The 16,607-nt window shown below is 49.0% G+C and overlaps 2 protein-coding genes and 1 non-coding gene across 19 annotated transcripts in view; all 3 read left to right on the forward strand.

The window, feature by feature from the left end:
• ATG16L1 (autophagy related 16 like 1) overlaps positions 1–11,723 on the forward strand; it is a 39,093-nt gene extending 27,370 nt beyond the window's left edge. The window contains exons 12-19 of one of the 4 annotated variants that reach the window (XM_046018570.1): positions 504–574; positions 1,292–1,363; positions 6,701–6,821; positions 7,082–7,187; positions 8,416–8,565; positions 8,704–8,751; positions 9,086–9,187; positions 9,956–11,722. In XM_046018570.1, the coding sequence (XP_045874526.1) occupies positions 504–574; positions 1,292–1,363; positions 6,701–6,821; positions 7,082–7,187; positions 8,416–8,565; positions 8,704–8,751; positions 9,086–9,187; positions 9,956–10,049 (764 nt within the window). In that variant the 3' untranslated portion in view covers positions 10,050–11,722. Of the gene's footprint in view, positions 1–503; positions 575–1,291; positions 1,364–6,700; positions 6,822–7,081; positions 7,188–8,415; positions 8,566–8,703; positions 8,752–9,085; positions 9,188–9,955 lie in introns of all 4 variants that reach the window. The other 3 variants (XM_046018571.1, XM_046018572.1, XM_046018573.1) reach the window with 3 other exon arrangements.
• Positions 5,967–6,190, forward strand: LOC123951285. The gene has a single exon (XR_006820429.1). It is a non-coding gene; the product is annotated as a small Cajal body-specific RNA 6 (non-coding RNA).
• Positions 11,724–11,821: 98 nt separating the features above from the next.
• Positions 11,822–16,607, forward strand: part of SAG (S-antigen visual arrestin) — a 38,707-nt gene continuing 33,921 nt past the window's right edge. For 5 of the 14 annotated variants that reach the window (XM_046019922.1, XM_046019926.1, XM_046019927.1 and 2 more), the window contains exon 1: positions 14,302–16,096. The gene's annotated coding sequence lies outside the window, so the exon portion shown is untranslated. Of the gene's footprint in view, positions 12,160–14,301; positions 16,097–16,607 lie in introns of those variants that run through there. The other 9 variants (XM_046019919.1, XM_046019923.1, XM_046019924.1 and 6 more) reach the window with 5 other exon arrangements.

The following is a 16,607-nucleotide window of genomic DNA, read 5'->3' on the forward strand; positions in this document are numbered from 1 at the left end:
TGGCATTCTAAGGACTAGCCAGTTACATATAACTTAAAAAAAAATTCTAATTCTAATGAGAATTCACACAGAGATTATGAAAAATTTAGTGGTGAGGTTCTATAGAAGTGATTGTTAAGTCAACACAAATATAGACCCAAGGGTGTTTTTATCTGAAATAGAAATTTTTACTGAGGAATAGCAGAACTAAAACTCCATCTCTAGACGGATTGACATTTCTTTAAAATTCCTGCACTTACTTCTTTGTAAAGGGAGTTGAAGACTCTATAAATTTTTGAAGCGAACAGGGAGCACCTGCGAAGTGCTGGGCCCTGCGTGGGCTTACACACTCGTGGCTCCAACAGCTGCCCACTCTCCTCTCTGGTCTCACCGCGGTGTTTGTCGCTCTCCGATGCTGCGTCTGTGCAGGACAGCTGCTCTTCGCAGCCTCTGATTGGCTTCCATTGTTTCAGGTGCCCCATTGGCCTTACTTTCCTTTGTCTCCTCTGTCTTCCTTTATCCAGATAAATGTGAGTTCAAGGGCTCCCTGTCTGGCAGTAATGCGGGAATTACGAGCATCGAATTTGACAGCGCTGTGAGTATGCCATGGCTATGGAAATGAGTGCACTTACAGGGGCTTAGAAACCATTTAAGACATCCGGTTCTTGAAATTTAAAAATTACTCAGTTGATTTCCCTGCTGTTCTCTGTCTTAAGTCCCATCAGTGTTAGATCAGGATGCAAGGAGATGGTAAATTCTGGGTTGGTTGTGACGGTGTTGCAATCTGTGTGGGGGAGGCAGGTCTGCAGTGCCCCAGCCAGTCAGTTCTCTGCAGGCTTGCTGAAGGTCCCAGCTGAAGCCCAGCGATGCAGGGAGAGCGACAGGGGTCTAGCTAGGTACGTGAGAGACAGGCGGGTCTCAGAGCAGTTTTGGGAGGTTGCGGGATGGGAGAGCCGATGCCTCTGGGCTCTGCAACTTGGACAGTGTGTAGACAGTTGGTATTTACTGTTACTGAAGGGGGTGGAGGGGATGGCTGATGAACTCAAGAGGACAGGCTCCAGTTTGAGCCCGAACGTCTACAGCATTCCAACGGGAGGGCAGGGTTGAGCAAGTTCAGGAACAAAGTGGATTTACCGCGGTTGGTGGCTTGACAGACTACCGGGGGTAATGGTCGGTATTCACATCAGCTGTGCAGCTTTTGAGCATCTAATAAACCTTTTTTGGATTTGATTCTTAGGGAGTTTGTATTGTGTGGACTGGAATAATCTATTTTATCTAAAATTTATCTCCCCGCCCCTGCTTATTCCCATAGGGATCTTACCTTTTAGCAGCTTCAAATGATTTTGCAAGTCGAATCTGGACTGTGGATGATTATCGGTTACGGGTAAGACCCAGTTAAGAAAGTTAGTATAACTTCCAAACTTCATGAGGTTCTTAAGGCACAAAATGTAGGAAATGACAGGTTGATTAATTAGGAGAATCGTGTTTTCCTGAAAATCATACTTGATTCCTCCCTGCCTTTCCCTTTCCCCTTGGGAAAATTTGTTTCCATGTTATATTCTTCCTTTGTCCAAGATTCAGTTTCAGAATGCTTGCACGAGGAAGCCATCACATTTCTCATGAAAGACTCAGGGTGTTCCTGTTCCTAAGAACTACATACTTGGGGCAGGCGGGTGTCCGTTTTCGCCAGAACTTCCAACGATCCCAGCATTGTTGTAGAAGTTACATTTGCTACGTCCTAAGACTCTTAATGAGCTCCCAGAGTCGAGCTGAAAGTAGGACATAGGAGTGCATGTGGATATACTTAGGGTTAGCGAGAACCACAACTCTGACACAAGGTGGGAGCAGGTGGCAGGGAAAAGGGGAAGGTCGGGGTCATGTGAAGGAATTCGTATGTGAACCCGAAGTTGTTGAGAAGTCACCTGGCCTCCACAATGAAGACCAAAACTTGATGTTTATAGTACTTTTGTTCTAGTGAAAAGCAAATAGCTTAATTTGGGGACATGTTGTTTTTCTCCTTAAGCCTGAAGCAGTTTTCACATGTGCTCATTAAGAAAAGGCTGTTGAAAAATAAGAGGGAGGCTGAGTTTCTTACGAAGAAAAAAGTTTGGCATAAGCTTTTGTACATCAGCTTGCATGAGGCATGGCGTTGAGAGCTTCTTCAAGGGAAATCTGCAAAGAAGGGGAGCTGCCACAGAATGGTCTGTTGCCAGTGGTCTGATGTGATAATGCTGGGATGCAGCTTGGAGAATCTTTGGAAATGCACAGTTCACATGTCTCATAGGCTCTCCATTTTCTTGAAGGAACTGTAGGGAACACCACCGGTATTAGCCGCTAGTCAGTACCTCATGGGCGGTGGTGATCCTTCATTCTGAGTCAGAAGAAGATCCAGGGTTACACATGCAAAGTATGGGATGGGAAGCTGACAAAGATTACGTTCCCTTGTGAAAGCTGAAGAACCTGCTCTGTGTTCTTGTCTGAATGCAGGAACAGGGAGGTGGGCCACTGGGCCCCCGTGGACAGGGCTGGACCTTTTGCTAAAGCAGTAGTCCCATCTGTTCCGTCGGGTGAACAAGTTTTCAGTAGCCATCCTCTACTTGTGCACCCTCAGGGTGGCCTGGCCTGTCCTCACCCAGCATGATAACCTGCTGTGGGCTGTGCGGTGCTCTTAACCATCGATCCCTTACTGGATTCTTGCAACAGGGTTGAATACGCCTGAAGTTCGTAGTTTGCCTAAAGGAAAAGGGACTTTTCTTGAGTGGCTCTGATGCGTCAGACCCAATACCGAGGTATTGTATGTACCCTACTGCTTTTTTCATTCCCAGGGGAACAAGGAGGGGTACGTTATGGAAAACCAAGGCTCAGTTAGATAAGCCCACAAAATTGCCTAGAGTCCCCCAGCTAGCAGATGAGAATGGGAGCTGGGCTCCTTGCTTTTCTCTGTTTGACCTGGATTATTCTAGTGTCTCTAGAGACTGAGGTACAGCAGACCTGTCTCACCATGAAAAGGGACATACAGTCTTCCTTACATTGTAGGCCATTGGGGGAGAAAAGCAAGCAGTTGAGGGGTCAGTCAGCTGTGCAGGATGATATTTTCCATTGGAAAAGAGTTCTATTCAGGTGGCCATCAGCCCTTGGGTTGGACATAAGAAGGGGACCTGCGGGGGGGTGCCAGACTTGGAAGACAAAAATCATAATGTTGGGAAACTTTCTTCAAGTGAGCTAGTCTGCAAGAGTGTGCTGAGTTTCACGGGAGAAAGTGCTCAGGGTGCTGGGGCACCAGGCTTCCGCTGGGGTTGCTGATGGGTTGGGCTGGTGCTGGGATAGTAGCCTCCATAGCTGGGCTAGCTGGCTTTGAGGGCTTCTGGTCCTTTCTCTGTGTATGTGTGATGAAGATCAGGATGAACATCCTCTGGATAAACATCTACTCTGTGACCACAGAACACACATGGCACTCTTAACGGGGTCCAGGAAGTAAATACGCTCCCTCTTGTAGGAGGCTCTGGCTTCTCCTTAGACCCTAGTTAACAGAGGATGTTGGAAGACACAGAGGTGCATGTTCGGAAATGCAGGACCCAAGCTCATAGTTTTTCTGGTAAGGGAATGGTGCTGCCAGAGACCAGAATGCAAGGAGCAGCTGGCTGAGTGCTTGCTTTAAAATCCTTGTAGTAAAGATGTGCTAGAGACAGCCTGGTATTTACAGAGAACTACTCTGAAGAGCGGGTGTTTTAGATTCCCTTAAAAATCCAGAAGGTCCTTGTAAAACTGCCTAGCTGCTCTCTAAAATGTGACTTGAGGAACGGGGTTGAATAGCCCACCTTTTTCGCTTCTCTAATGTGGACGTAGAAAAATAACCACAGTGACGAGACTGGTTTTCAGATGGTGGTTTTTGCTTCAGAAACATCCTCATTGAGTTCTGCATTTTTTCTGGGGTCAGTTGACTGGTTCGTGCTAATGGTGGTTGCCTGCATGGTGGGTGGCCCTCAGGTCTCTCCTGAGGCACGGGGGAGCACCTGGCAGGGCCCTGGAGAAGAGAGGTTGAAGCTGCTCTGATGTCTGAACATGCTGCCCTATCTCTTAGAGCCGCTGTTTGAAAAAGGAAGATAAAACTTGAAAATTAAATAAAGTGAATTGAATTAAACATTGAAAAGAAATGTCAGAAACACTGAACGGATAAAAATTTTACATAAATCTGAGGCACTTGAGATAAGGACTTTGTAAATCATGGAAAAAAGCCTGGAGGAGGCTGCGTTCCATACCTTTGTGAGCATGGAATGGGAGCCCGTCCGCTGGATTTCCTCCAAGGATGAGATTTGCAGAAGGCCAGACTTCTTTAAAAGCAAGCTAACACACATAAGAAGAGCCAGGAAAGGGGTGCCTGGGTGGCTCAGTGGGTTAAACCTCTGCCTTCTGCTCAGGTCATGATCTCAAGATCCTGGGATCGAGCCCCACATCAGGCTCTCTGAACCTGCTTCCCCCTCTCTCTCTGCCTGCCTACTTGTGACTCTCTCTCACTCTCTCTCTCTGTCGAATAAATAAGTAAAATCTTTTAAAAAAAAAAAAAGAAGAGGAGGAGCCAGGAAATAACAGTATCTCTTCTCTTTCTTTCATCAGTCCAGCAGTTTTACTGGAGAAAGCTGTGTGCCCATAGCTGTTTGCCGTAGCACCATTAGTGCTCATGAGATGTAAAGTGACCTAGGTGTCCGCTGGGCATAGAAATTTCCATTAAATTGTAATTGCCACTTGACGATTATTTAACTATCAGAGTAACTTTGAAGGCTCTTAGTGGTTGGAGGAAGGAAGAACATTAATGCTCCCAGCAGTGGGCCTTGTACACGGGGCACCTTGTTTGGTCCTTTTACCGAAACAGCGGAAGGAAGAGATTCTTCTTTCACAGATGTTCGAGCCCTAACTATTCAAAGCCAGAGCATTGTGACCCCAGAGCTGGAGCATCTTCAGCTGTCATGTGGGAAACTACTACTGTAATGTGAAAATGGCAGTGGATAATTTTTTTTTTAATTTATTTATTTGACGGAGAAAGAGATCATGGGGGGGGGGGGGGACCATGTTCCCTGCTGAGCAGAGAGCCCGATGCGGGGCTCAATCCCAGGATCCTGAGATCATGACCTGAGCCCAAGGCAGAGGCTTAATCCACTGAGCCACCCAGGTGCCCCATCAGCAGTGGATAAATTTTTTAGGAGTACTTGCACATGAGAACGATGAAAGTATTAACACGCATTTAGTAGCGTTACAGAGATGAGTGCTCACAAGCCTGTTTATGAGCAGTGTCTGTTTCTCCGGAGTCTGCCAACTGGGATTTTACTGTGGTAGGATGAAAGAAAACAGTGAATGTACCCAAAACTTTGATTTCTTTGATGATGTAATTCTTTTCTCCAAACTTAATTTACCTAGCATGGGGCATGCTCTTCCCGAGTTGAATGTCTCCCCATGAACCGTACAGTGTGGATGATCTGTGCTGGGTGGAATCCTTACCCCCATACTGTATTGAATGTAAGCCTTGTTGCTGGAGTGTTCGGGATCTTACGAGAAGGATCTGTGGGAGGTTTTTATACAGCCATAGCACAGCTGCCCCCTGGCTGGCGCATTTGTCTGATGTCGTTCAGTTTCAAAGAGGTTTAAATGTGAGAGAAACGAGTCTTCGAATCTGTGCCAGCTTCTCCCTTCGGAAGGGAGAAGTATGTGTGGGCCTGGGTTTTCTGTTCCTGTGGTGAGGTGGCGTTGCTCCACTGAGCAGGGAGGGAAGATGGGTTTCAAAAATTCTCACACTAAACATTTCACAAGAAACTGTGAGATCTCGTCTTTGGGAGTCAGTGTGGAAACCCTGTAAGTAAGTTAGCCGTTGTAGTAAGTATATGAAAGCTTTTAAAGGTTTATTTATTTATTGGTTGGTTAAAAAGAAAACCTCAACGAATACCTTCTGAACCTTTGAGATTTCACACCTAGAAGCATGCCAACCTGCATTGGAAAGTCCATGAGGAGTAGTGAAAGGTCTGACTCCCAGGGTCCCCTCCCTACACCCCTGGCATCCCCTTGGGTTCCAGTATGCCGTGATGGGCAGAAGGGTGGCTGGTGCTGGGCAACGCCCCAGGGCTGTGTTCCTTGGCGAGCACCCCCCAGCCAGCTGCTAAGGGGATTCATTGTTGGGGCTGCTGGTACCTGTGGTTATGGTCTGACATTGCAAGCTGAGATTTCTAATTGAAAAAACCCCCAGGGTTTTTAATAGTTTATTTAGAGAGTCCTAATGTTTCCTTTTGTAAATTATGCCTGCAGGGAACCAGTCTGTTCTGACTTTAAATAGGATCTGGACTTTCAGAGGCACTGGGTAAAATCTAGGCTTTGAAAAATTCTGTAATTTGATACAATCCAGATTTACAGAGAAGGTTGCAGGAATCCTGCAGACCTGTGGTATCTGTAACAGTTTATTTCAAAAAGGTCCTCCAACTGCCTGTCCCTTTTTTTAAAGTTGGCACTAGTGGTGTTGGATTTTTTTCCTATACGTTATTTGTGCTGGGAGATTTATGCTCTTCTTCTTGATTCCTTACCTCTGGGCCACACTGAAAGATAGGCTTTCTGGACGTCTTGCCGAGCCACATATCCTTTTGGCTGAATATTCCTGACCAGGTGTGTGGGTTTTGGAGAAGCCAGCTCTTCCAGCATGGTGTGTCCCCACGGCTTACCCCGGCTGTGTTCTCTCTCCTAGCACACTCTCACAGGACACAGTGGCAAAGTGCTGTCTGCCAAGTTCCTGCTGGACAACGCGCGTATTGTTTCCGGAAGTCATGACCGGACCCTCAAGCTCTGGGATCTCCGCAGCAAAGTCTGTGAGGAAATTTAGTCTCTCTGTCTGTCTGTACAATTAGATGTTAACCATAAGGTGTTTGTTGCCACACATGATACAGTTTGAATTTTAAGTCTGGTTTCATATTCAGAGTGGCGTTGAGATAGTGACAGTTTTCTGTGTTTGAGAGTGTGTTTAAATAAGGAGCTCCAGTTACTCAGGGTGAGAGGGAAGCGATGCTTCCCCACAGCAGAGGCTGTGCAGGGGCCTCTGCTCGATGACTAATGTTCGCTTTTCTTTCAGGCATAAAGACAGTGTTTGCAGGATCCAGCTGCAACGATATCGTTTGCACAGAGCAGTGTGTCATGAGTGGACATTTTGACAAGAAAATTCGTTTCTGGGACATCCGGTATACTACCCTAGAGCTTGGTGGGGGAGGCAGATGAGAGGGTCTTCCCGTGGTAGAGCTCTGAGGAGGTTTTGTATACAGGGTGTTCTTTTTAAAATCCCTAGAAGTGGCAGAAATGAGCTCTAGTCCACGTTTATCTCAGTAGTCCGATATTCTTTACCGTGAAGTAGATAGTCGTGTTCAATGATCACTTAGGAGCACACTCTCCGCGCTTAGGAGGCACTTTTTCAGCTGCTAGGAAAATGAAGATGGACAGCTGGGTAGTTGGAAATGTCACAAGTCTGCACGGGGTTCGGAAGTAGAGCCAGGCGCCTTAGTCCAAGGACATGAGAGAACACCTGTCAGGATGAGTCTTAAGAAGGGAGTGGGTGTCACATGACAGAAAGCCCCTGGCAGACTTTCCAGACAGGACAGCAGGATAGCCTGGGAGATTGGGCTGTGGGCAGACAGGATTAGCCGGTGGTAGGTTGGGATCAGATGGGTGCTTGTTAAATGACTTGCTCTTGTAAGCCGTTGGGTGTTTTAACAGAGGACCTCTCTGCACAAGTGAGTAGATGGTGCAGGGGGCGTTCAGACGGCATCCTAGGAGCCGGGACCTCCTCCGGCAGTAAAGGAGACGTGGAGGGGAAGGGATTTGAGGGAGCATTCACACATGGTGGGTGAGGAAGGGGAGGACTGAAGCCAGACCACTGACTGACTTGCCTAGGGTGGGAATTCTGCCCTAGAGTCCAGCTGCACACTTGGTATCACCCAGATGGACTTGGGGAGCCCTGGAGCTGAACTTGTAAGGCAGGGAGCCTGCGACAGGCCACATGTTTGTCCCGACCCACCAGAGCAAGTTTCTGGGCCCTTGGCCACGTTGACACCTCATCACTGGAAGGGTACTGAACGGGTCGCAGGCCTGCTTAGCTCATGCTGGGCCGAAGCTCCCTGATTGGCAGTTACTGTAGCATTTCTCCAAATGGGCAAGGAAGTTAATTCTTCCCCAATTCCAAGTTCTGGTACTTAAACTATAACTATAGAATGTATTGATAGAAAAATAGTAAAAGCAGTTCCTGAAGTGATTTTTACAAGGTTGGGACACACTGGTTGTTCTTGAAGAGTATGGCATTCTAGTTGAATTCCCTCCTTTCCCCCTCTTCTCCATGGAGCATGGTGTGCTGGTCAACACGGGGAAGTGCCAATGCTTCCACGTTCCATCTTCTCAGACTTCCCGTCACTTTCGTAGATCGGAGAGCATCGTCCGGGAGATGGAGCTGCTGGGCAAGATTACTGCCCTGGACTTAAACCCAGAGAGAACAGAGCTTCTCAGTTGCTCTCGTGATGACCTGCTGAAGATCATCGATCTGCGGATCAATGCCGTCAGACAGACATTTAGGTAACTGGAGACATGGTGGTCTGGGTTTTATTTGACCCATGCTTTTTTTCTGGGGGTCACATGAACACCAGAAGCCCTGACCCTATCAACCCCGAGTGGTGTGAGCTCTTGGGGTAACAGTGCCATTGTTGGTTTCAGCGCGCCTGGGTTCAAATGCGGCTCTGACTGGACCAGAGTTGTGTTCAGGTGAGTAGCGCTTCTTCTCCTGTCCTGCCCCCCCCCCGCCCCCGCCAAGCTGGTGCATGCGGGAGTTGGGGGGTGGGGACATGTGTTCACTGTCTAACCCTGAGGGAGTGTCCAGGAATGACCTGGAAGTTCGCCATTAGGGGTCACTATCTCTCTGTCTCCTTCCTTTCTGGTGTTCCTAAGAGCTGTTGGAGAGCTTCTAGGGAAGGTGGGCTCTGTGCAGAAGGGCAGCCCCCTTTCCTGGTTCTTGGCTCTCCCTTCCCAGTGCTTCTCCCATGGGATGCTGAACTGGGGGTGGGCGCTTGACACTTTTCCGGTCTTACTTGTTCTGCAGCCCTGATGGTGGTTATGTGGCAGCGGGCTCAGCTGAGGGCTCTCTCTACATCTGGAGCGTGCTCTCGGGGAAGGTGGAGAAGGTCCTTTCCAAGCAGCACGGGTAAGGGGAACCCTGGTAGCCCCCCTGAGGTTGTGTGCAGGTGCTGTGACCTCATCTCAGGGATCCTGCCCTTTTGGGCATGGACTGAGCCCCGGGAGGACATTGTGGGCTCGCTGGCTCCACTGTGAGCTAGGTCACTGAGGGGAGCCTGGCGCCATTCATGCGGTACAGCAAGCAGCAGTGTTTGCTTAGGGATGTGACAGGCTCTCTAGTTAGAGACCTTCGAGTAGTGGCTGCTGGAGAAAGCTTAGATCACCTAGTGTCTTCTCTCTGCTTCTCTTTCTCCCTTCAGAGCCCCACTCCCCAGGAAATTGACTGGCTGTAAACCCGGATTTTCACTCTTTTTTCAGTACTCCCCCAGGCTCTTGTTTCTCTTAGTTTTGTTCTCTCCACCCAAGCTCAGCTGCTAGTTAGAATGGAGACGGGGGCTTTCCTCCAGAACCATCTCTCCTTGCTCCCAGGGGCAGTGGCCATTGTCCACTCCCCAGTTGGGCCCCCAAGGCTCTTGTCAAAGGGTGAAGGCTATTGCCTTAGGGTAGACTTGGTTCCACCAGACTCCTTTCGTTCTTTTTGTTTCTAACCTGCTTCCTTTAGTACAGTGTGGGGTTCCTTTGAGTTCCTGTGCTCATTGCCAAGGGCCTGCCTGTGAGCGGCAGCAGTCCTGGTGAATATGCCAGGTGTTGGAGAGAGCCTTGCTCCTGGAATGCAAGGGGGCCTGGCGTTCAGCTCACTAAGATCTCACAGATGTTTCGACCTCTCCCTTTGAAGCTCGTCCATCAATGCGGTAGCATGGTCCCCTTCTGGCTCCCATGTCGTCAGTGTGGACAAAGGAAGCAAAGCTGTGCTGTGGTCAGAGTATTGATGGCACCTCCGAGAGAGAGAGAGAAAGGAGCTGAAGCTGGAGAAGCACACAGGCTCCTGCGGCGGCTCTGTCCTGGCAGGTGGCGTGTTGGGTGTAGCTTCGATATCCAGAGACGAGCCGGAGCCGCGTGGTGCGTGGCCTGCCTTTGAACAGGATTTCTGAGGATTTTAGCTGAGGTCTCTAATGGCCTGAAAGGATAACACTGAAAAAATCTGGCCCTGCAGTCACTTAGCAGGGGTTCAGGTTCTTGCCTTGATTCAGGTGGGAAACACTACTGGCTCTGATCTTCCATACCTCATCCGGGGGAGAGCACAGTCACCTGCTGGCTTCCTTACTGGCTGGCAGGGCCAGGAACGCCCCACACGTGCATGTGGGTGTCAGTTCTCCCTCCGTGCTTTCTCCCGTCCTTCCAGAGTCGGTTCTGGCCCAATGCATGTCCTGTCCCCATGGGATGGTTTTCCCAGTGAACTCACTTGAATCATTGGATTAACAGAAACCCAAAAAGGATTACCCCTGCTCTCAGCCCACAGGGACTGCCCTGATTTCTGAGGAGACGACGGGACTGTGGTTCTCCCTGCTGGTCTCTGTCATTATTACGAGGCTCTTTCTCTGCTCATCTGATTACTGTTGGAATTTCCTTAGGTCTCCTAAACCGTTCTTAGAAAGCAGCTGTTCTTCAAAGCTTCAGGTTACCTTTCTCCCTAACGATGCTATACACTTACTTCTTGGTCGAGAAATAAATCTGTTTGGTTATAAAATACTTTTTGGAAGTAGGAGAGGAAGTGCAGAAACCTCCTCGCAGGGAAGTGGGCGTGCTGTGGGAGTAGAGTGGCTTCCTGCGGCCATCTGTAGACTCCCAGAAAGTGGGCAGGGTGCACGCCTTTCTAGGTGTGCCTCGGTGACAGCCGCTGGTGACAAGGGATTGGAGGCCTCGAATGTATTAGCCTGGAGCCAGCAGTTCCGGGTCACTGCCCCTTTGCCAAGCCTATGTGCAATACCCCTTGGTGCTTTAGTGCGAGAAGCCCATTCCAAGAAGCATGGGAATGTTATCTTTAGGTGTCAGGAGTTCAGATGGAGGCCAGGGAAAATCTGGCCTGTGCCGCTTTTTTTTTTTCTTAAAACATTTATCTTTACCATTTTACCTGTGTATATCATTTTAGTTCCTGAGTGACTGAAACACCATTACTTTCACCACTTTTTAATTTGCACTTTATTTTTTTTCTTCCACACTTGTTCTCTGGACAGCTGTGGGTAGGAGAGCTGGAGCTGGTTGAGGAGGGGTGCCATGTCCATCCTCCCTCTCTCCCCGGCCCTCCCCACCCCCCTTTCAGCTTGCTGCTCCAAGAGCTCAAGGGGAGGTAGAATTCACAGGCCAGGGCGCATCTTTTATTTATTTAATTATGTTGCCCAACAGAACTTGATTGTAAATAAAAAAGAAATCGGTTATATACTTTTCAAACTCTGTGTCTCTTCATGGTTATTGTGTGCTCCTCTGTCTTTCCAAGAAAAAGCTGTTTCTTTCATCTGTTTTCGTGGTATTTGTTCATTTGTAAATAACAGCTATTTTCCTGGGGTCTCCTCATCATTCATGATTCGAGCCACGTTACCACTGCCTGTAAACCAGCATTCCAGTTTCACATCGCATGCAAGTCTTAGGGTCTCATGAATCTCTGCATCTGTCCCATGAGCGCCCAGCACACTCATGACACCCCTGCCATCAGCTCTGTGCTGCAGCCGGTGAGAGTACCCGGTTCCCCACTGGAGATTTTGTCCGTAGGATCGATGATGAGCCTTACCGGTCTCCTGCTGGTCTCCGTCCTCTTTGCTGAAGGACCATGAATTACCTCACAGAGGAGTGATTTGTTCGCAGGGCCTTGGGTCTCTAAGTAAGCACCCTTGTGCTGGGACAAATCCTGATCTCCTGAAGCCACCACCCCCACCTAAGACCTCTGTCCGTTCCCTTATGATGACTATTTGGGGCAGGGGAGACAGCTGAACATCCACTTCGCCCAGCACCTGGGGGCAGGATTCTTTTGTGACCTGAAGTCTCAGAGGCAGCCAGCAATCTCCAAAAAGCCAAAGAAGCTTTTTGTAGTCACTTTCAAGAAGGGTAAGTTATTCTTAAAAGAGGTGTGAAGTAAGCATTGTAGTAACCTCCAACTATCCTGTTCTCTTTGAACTTGGAGGGAAGCTTGGCTGCTCTCCACTTTGAACAAAGCGAAGTTTTGGTTTGAGATCCATCTGTACCGTGAAGCTCTCTTCAGGTCACCTGACTGCCCCGGCTGAGTGTGTGTGTGTGTGTGTGTGTGTGTGGGCTCACACCGGCGGTGGAAGAGGACTTCCATCTGACTCATGGTCTCATGGTCCTGACACCTCCCCCCTCCAATCTGTCAGATCATCTGGGACCCTACCTGCTGCTGTGGCTTCTGTTGGGGGTAGGAGGTGGTTGCAGGAATTTCTCCCATTTCCCAGATGAATTTGGGTGGTGAGAGCTGGTGTGCTCCCTGGTAAGTGATGTCAGCTTTGACCCAGACATGAACATATCTCAGAAGTTGAGGATTTTATTTTTTATTTATTTTTTTAAAGATTTTATTTATTTATTTGACAGACAGAGATCACAAGTAGGCAGAGAGGCAGGCACAGAGAAGAGGGAAAGCAGGTTCCCTGCGGAGCAGAGAGCCCGATGCCGGGCTCAATCCCAGGACCCTGAGATCATGACCTGAGCCCAAGGCAGAAGCTTTAACCCACTGAGCCACCCAGGCATCCCAGAAGTTGAGGATTTTAAAACATTTTTTAAATGAACTTAACGTTCCCTAGGTCATTTCCCAAAATAGTGTGATAAATCAAGATCACTGCCTTATTCTTAAAGTACATGCCACATATGTACTAGCCTTTGTCCTGTAAGTCCTGCAAAGCCCCTCTGCATCTTTCACATCGTAGCACGCAGGACTATTTGTGTGGACACTGGGGTAATCTCAGCCTGGAGGGGCCAGCCTGGCCCCAAGGGTGGCTTGGTTGGGAAGTTCCAGATCTCTTGAGCAGAGTAAGGTGTGCAGAGCTACCTGTGTTTTTGTGTGGCACAGCACACCTGCTTTTAGAGAACTAGATTTTTTTTTTTTTTTTAAGATTTATTTATTTGACAGATAGAGATCACAAGTAGGCAGAGAGGCAGGCAGAGAGAGAGAGGAGGAAGCAGGCTCCCAGCTAAGCAAAGAGCCCGATGCGGGGCTCGATCCCAGGACCCTGGGATCATGACCTGAGCTGAAGGCAGAGGCTTTAACCCGCTGAGCCACCCAGGCGCCCCGAGAACTAGATGTTTTGAAAGGTGCACATGAATGAAACCCCTCGCCCATTTGGGCACCAGGAAAGAGCGGCCCTGATGAAATTCCCCTCCGAGACTACCGGATTGCAGAAACCACAAACATTTCTGGGTTCCTGTGAGGCCTCAAATCATAATCAGGAGCCAGTGGCTCTCAAATCTTGTGATCTGTGAACTGTGTCCCGTGTCACAACTTGGGGGGAGTTTCGTAGTTAAGTGAGAAGCTCTTCCAGCGTCCTGACCCCTAGTGGGCACCACGCCTACAGTCCACATGCCACTCCAGGCCCACAGGGTGAGGCTGCCACCAGTTGGCCTGGGGCTGGCCACACGGATGCCTTTACTCCACTCCATCTTTTCTCTTGTGCCCTATGGAAATGCCCACTCACTAGAAATCCCAAGTTTTCTTTCCTTTTTTTTTTTTAAAGATTTTCTTTATTCAACAGACACATCACAAGTAGGCAGAGAGGTGGGCAGAGAGAGAGAGAGGAGGAAGCAGGCTCCCTGCTAAGCAGAGAGCCCGATGCAGGGCTCGATCCCAGGACCCTGGGATCATGACCCAAGCCAAAGGCAGAGGCTTTAAACCACTGAGCCACCCAGGTGCCCAATCCCAAGTTTTCAAGCCAGTAATAAACTTGGGGAATCTTTTTTTTTTTTAAGACTTTTATTTATCTATTTGACAGATCACAAGTAGGCAGAGCAGCAGGCAGAGAGATGGGGAAGCAGGCTCCCCGCTGAGCAGAGAGCCCAACGTGGGGCTCAATCCCAGGACCCCGAGATCATGACCTGAGCCGAAGGCAAAGACTTAACCCACTGAGCCACCCGGGTGCCCCAAACTTGGGGAATCTTGAGGAAGGTGAAATATACCCATTTGTATAGATTCTGGAAGAAAAAGAAAAGTACAATCCAGTAAAATTACTTTTAATCTGCTTCACCCCCACATAATTTGATTTTTATACCTCTGGGAGCTCTGGCTTCCATAGCACTGCCCTACCAGTTTCCATCTATGCCTCCCAACCCTTCCCTGCCTTCATTCCAGATACTTCCATCCTCTGTGTGTTCCAGCCACGCTGTGCTCCTCAAACACTCCCACTCTCCTTTGTGAGTTTTCCCCTGGGCTACACAGCCCTCATCTAACCCTGACTGACTGACAGGCTCAGTGAGCTCACCCACATCCAGTGGCCCCAGAATCTGAGGAGGCAGAGGAAACACTTGTGTGTAAGGGGCCCTGGTGCATCTACTGTCAGAGTGTTTCACAGCAAACCTTAAGCTTGTCATTTTCTCTGAATCACACATCCCAGACTACTAAGGACACCGTGCCATAGTTATACCTCATATGATTGGTAAGAACTTGGTGTCATCAACTATTCAGTCCAGATTCAAATGTTCCCAGTTGTTTCAACAGTAGGCGTTCTACTATGGGCTTGTTTGGATCAGAATTTAACATAACAAACTACCTTAAAATGTAATGGCTTGAAACGGTCATTATTTCTCACGAGACTGTGAGTGGGCCGGGCTGGCCCAGTTGGGGATGAATGGTAGAGGGTGCCCTCACATCTGGCAGGCAGCTCAGAGAGCAAGAATGATGCAGCAAGATTACACCCATTAATGTGCGAGCACTTGTCACTCCACCCGGGTTGCCTTTGTCCCATCTCACTGGCCAGAGCAGATGGCACGAGCACCCTTGCCCGAGTGTGGGGCGCCACCCAGCAGCAAGGGCACAGGACAGGAATGAATTGGAGCTGTTACGGCAGTTGTCCACAATAAGGGCTCCGTTCTGTTCTCCTTTTGGGTCTTTTTTATTCTAAAGCAGTATCTGTTGCTGACTTTTTTTATGCCCCACGCTGGATCTGGTTGACTTTCCCCATAGAAGCATTATGTGTGTCCCAGATGGGAACAGTGGCCCTGTGCACAGCCATGTGCCAGGCTTCTGTGGCTCTGCCCCGACCCTAGACATGGAGAGGAGGGCAGGTGAATTGGGCCCTGGGCTTTGTGTTCCCAGAGCAATAGCCTTAGGAGGTGGTTGGCAGTTAAGCTTGTGAGCCAGGCCGGGCAGCATGCAGGCTGCACGCAGTCTGGTTTCTGGTTAGGAAGCCCTCAGTGCTGCTGCTCCCTAGAGTACATGCCCAGATGGTTCTAAGAACCTGTACGTCAATTCTCAGGACCCCCGCTGCCCCGCTGTGGTGCTCAGCATCATGGACACTCAGTCAAGTTTGTATTTAGTAGGACTGAATCAGCGAAAAGCTAACCAGACAGCCCCAGAAGGGTGGGTCTTTAACCAGCCAATGGGACGAATGACAAGATGGGAGGGAGAGTATTTAAAAACCTAAGAATAAACCGCAGAGGAAGCAGAAGTGTTGCGTAGATACTGTTCTGTGCGTGCATGTGTAGGTTTCAGGTCACAGTGTAAAAAGTCTATTTCTTTTTTACTGGTTTTAAATGTATTGGAATTCACATAAAACTAACCATTTTAAAGTATATTCACAGTGTTCCACTGCCACTCCTGGCTGGTTCCATCAAAAAAGGGACATTTCTGAACCTGGATCAGTGTCCATTTCTCCCCAACTTTTTTGATTTATACCAAGCAGCTGATCTACCTGAAGAAAAGCGTGGGCACTTGTCTTAGCTCCGGCTGCTTTCACGAAACACCACAAACCGGGCAGCTCTGACAACAGATACTTCTTCCTTCTGCCTCTGGAGGCTGGTAGCCTGAGGTCAAGGCACCCACCAGGTAGGTTCCCTTAGCTCGGAGGTCGCTGTTGCTGCCGTGTGCTCACCCGGACTTCCGAGTGCACTTGCAGAGTGGAGAGTGGGTGTCTCTTACAGGGACACTAATCCTATCAGATCAAGGCCCCGCCCTGTGACCTCATCCAACCCTGTTCACCTCCCAGCACCTTGTCACCCTGGGGATTTAGGGCTTCCACTTGTAGATTTGCGGAGGCGCGGTGCATGTGCACAAACATTCATTTCCTCTGAAAGGCCTCCCCGTAAGTGTGCTCAGCTTTAGGAGTGAGCAGCTCAGTTTGTGCTCAGCCACGAAATCTTGTATCGATGTATTGAAGCAGCTTCATGGCCCCTGGAAGCCCCCTAGTGCTGGGACCCATGTGGCATGATGAGGATGAAAAAGAACAGAGGCTCACATGGAGGCGCATGTCAGCCTTGTGGGAAAGGACAAGGGGAAGTGCCGGGCGGAATCCTCCGCACTGTGCACACGACTCTCCTTTTAAGGGACTCATCTGCAC

Source organism: Meles meles, chromosome 9, assembly GCF_922984935.1.
Source record: "Meles meles chromosome 9, mMelMel3.1 paternal haplotype, whole genome shotgun sequence".
NCBI classification, from domain to species: domain Eukaryota; kingdom Metazoa; phylum Chordata; class Mammalia; order Carnivora; family Mustelidae; genus Meles; species Meles meles.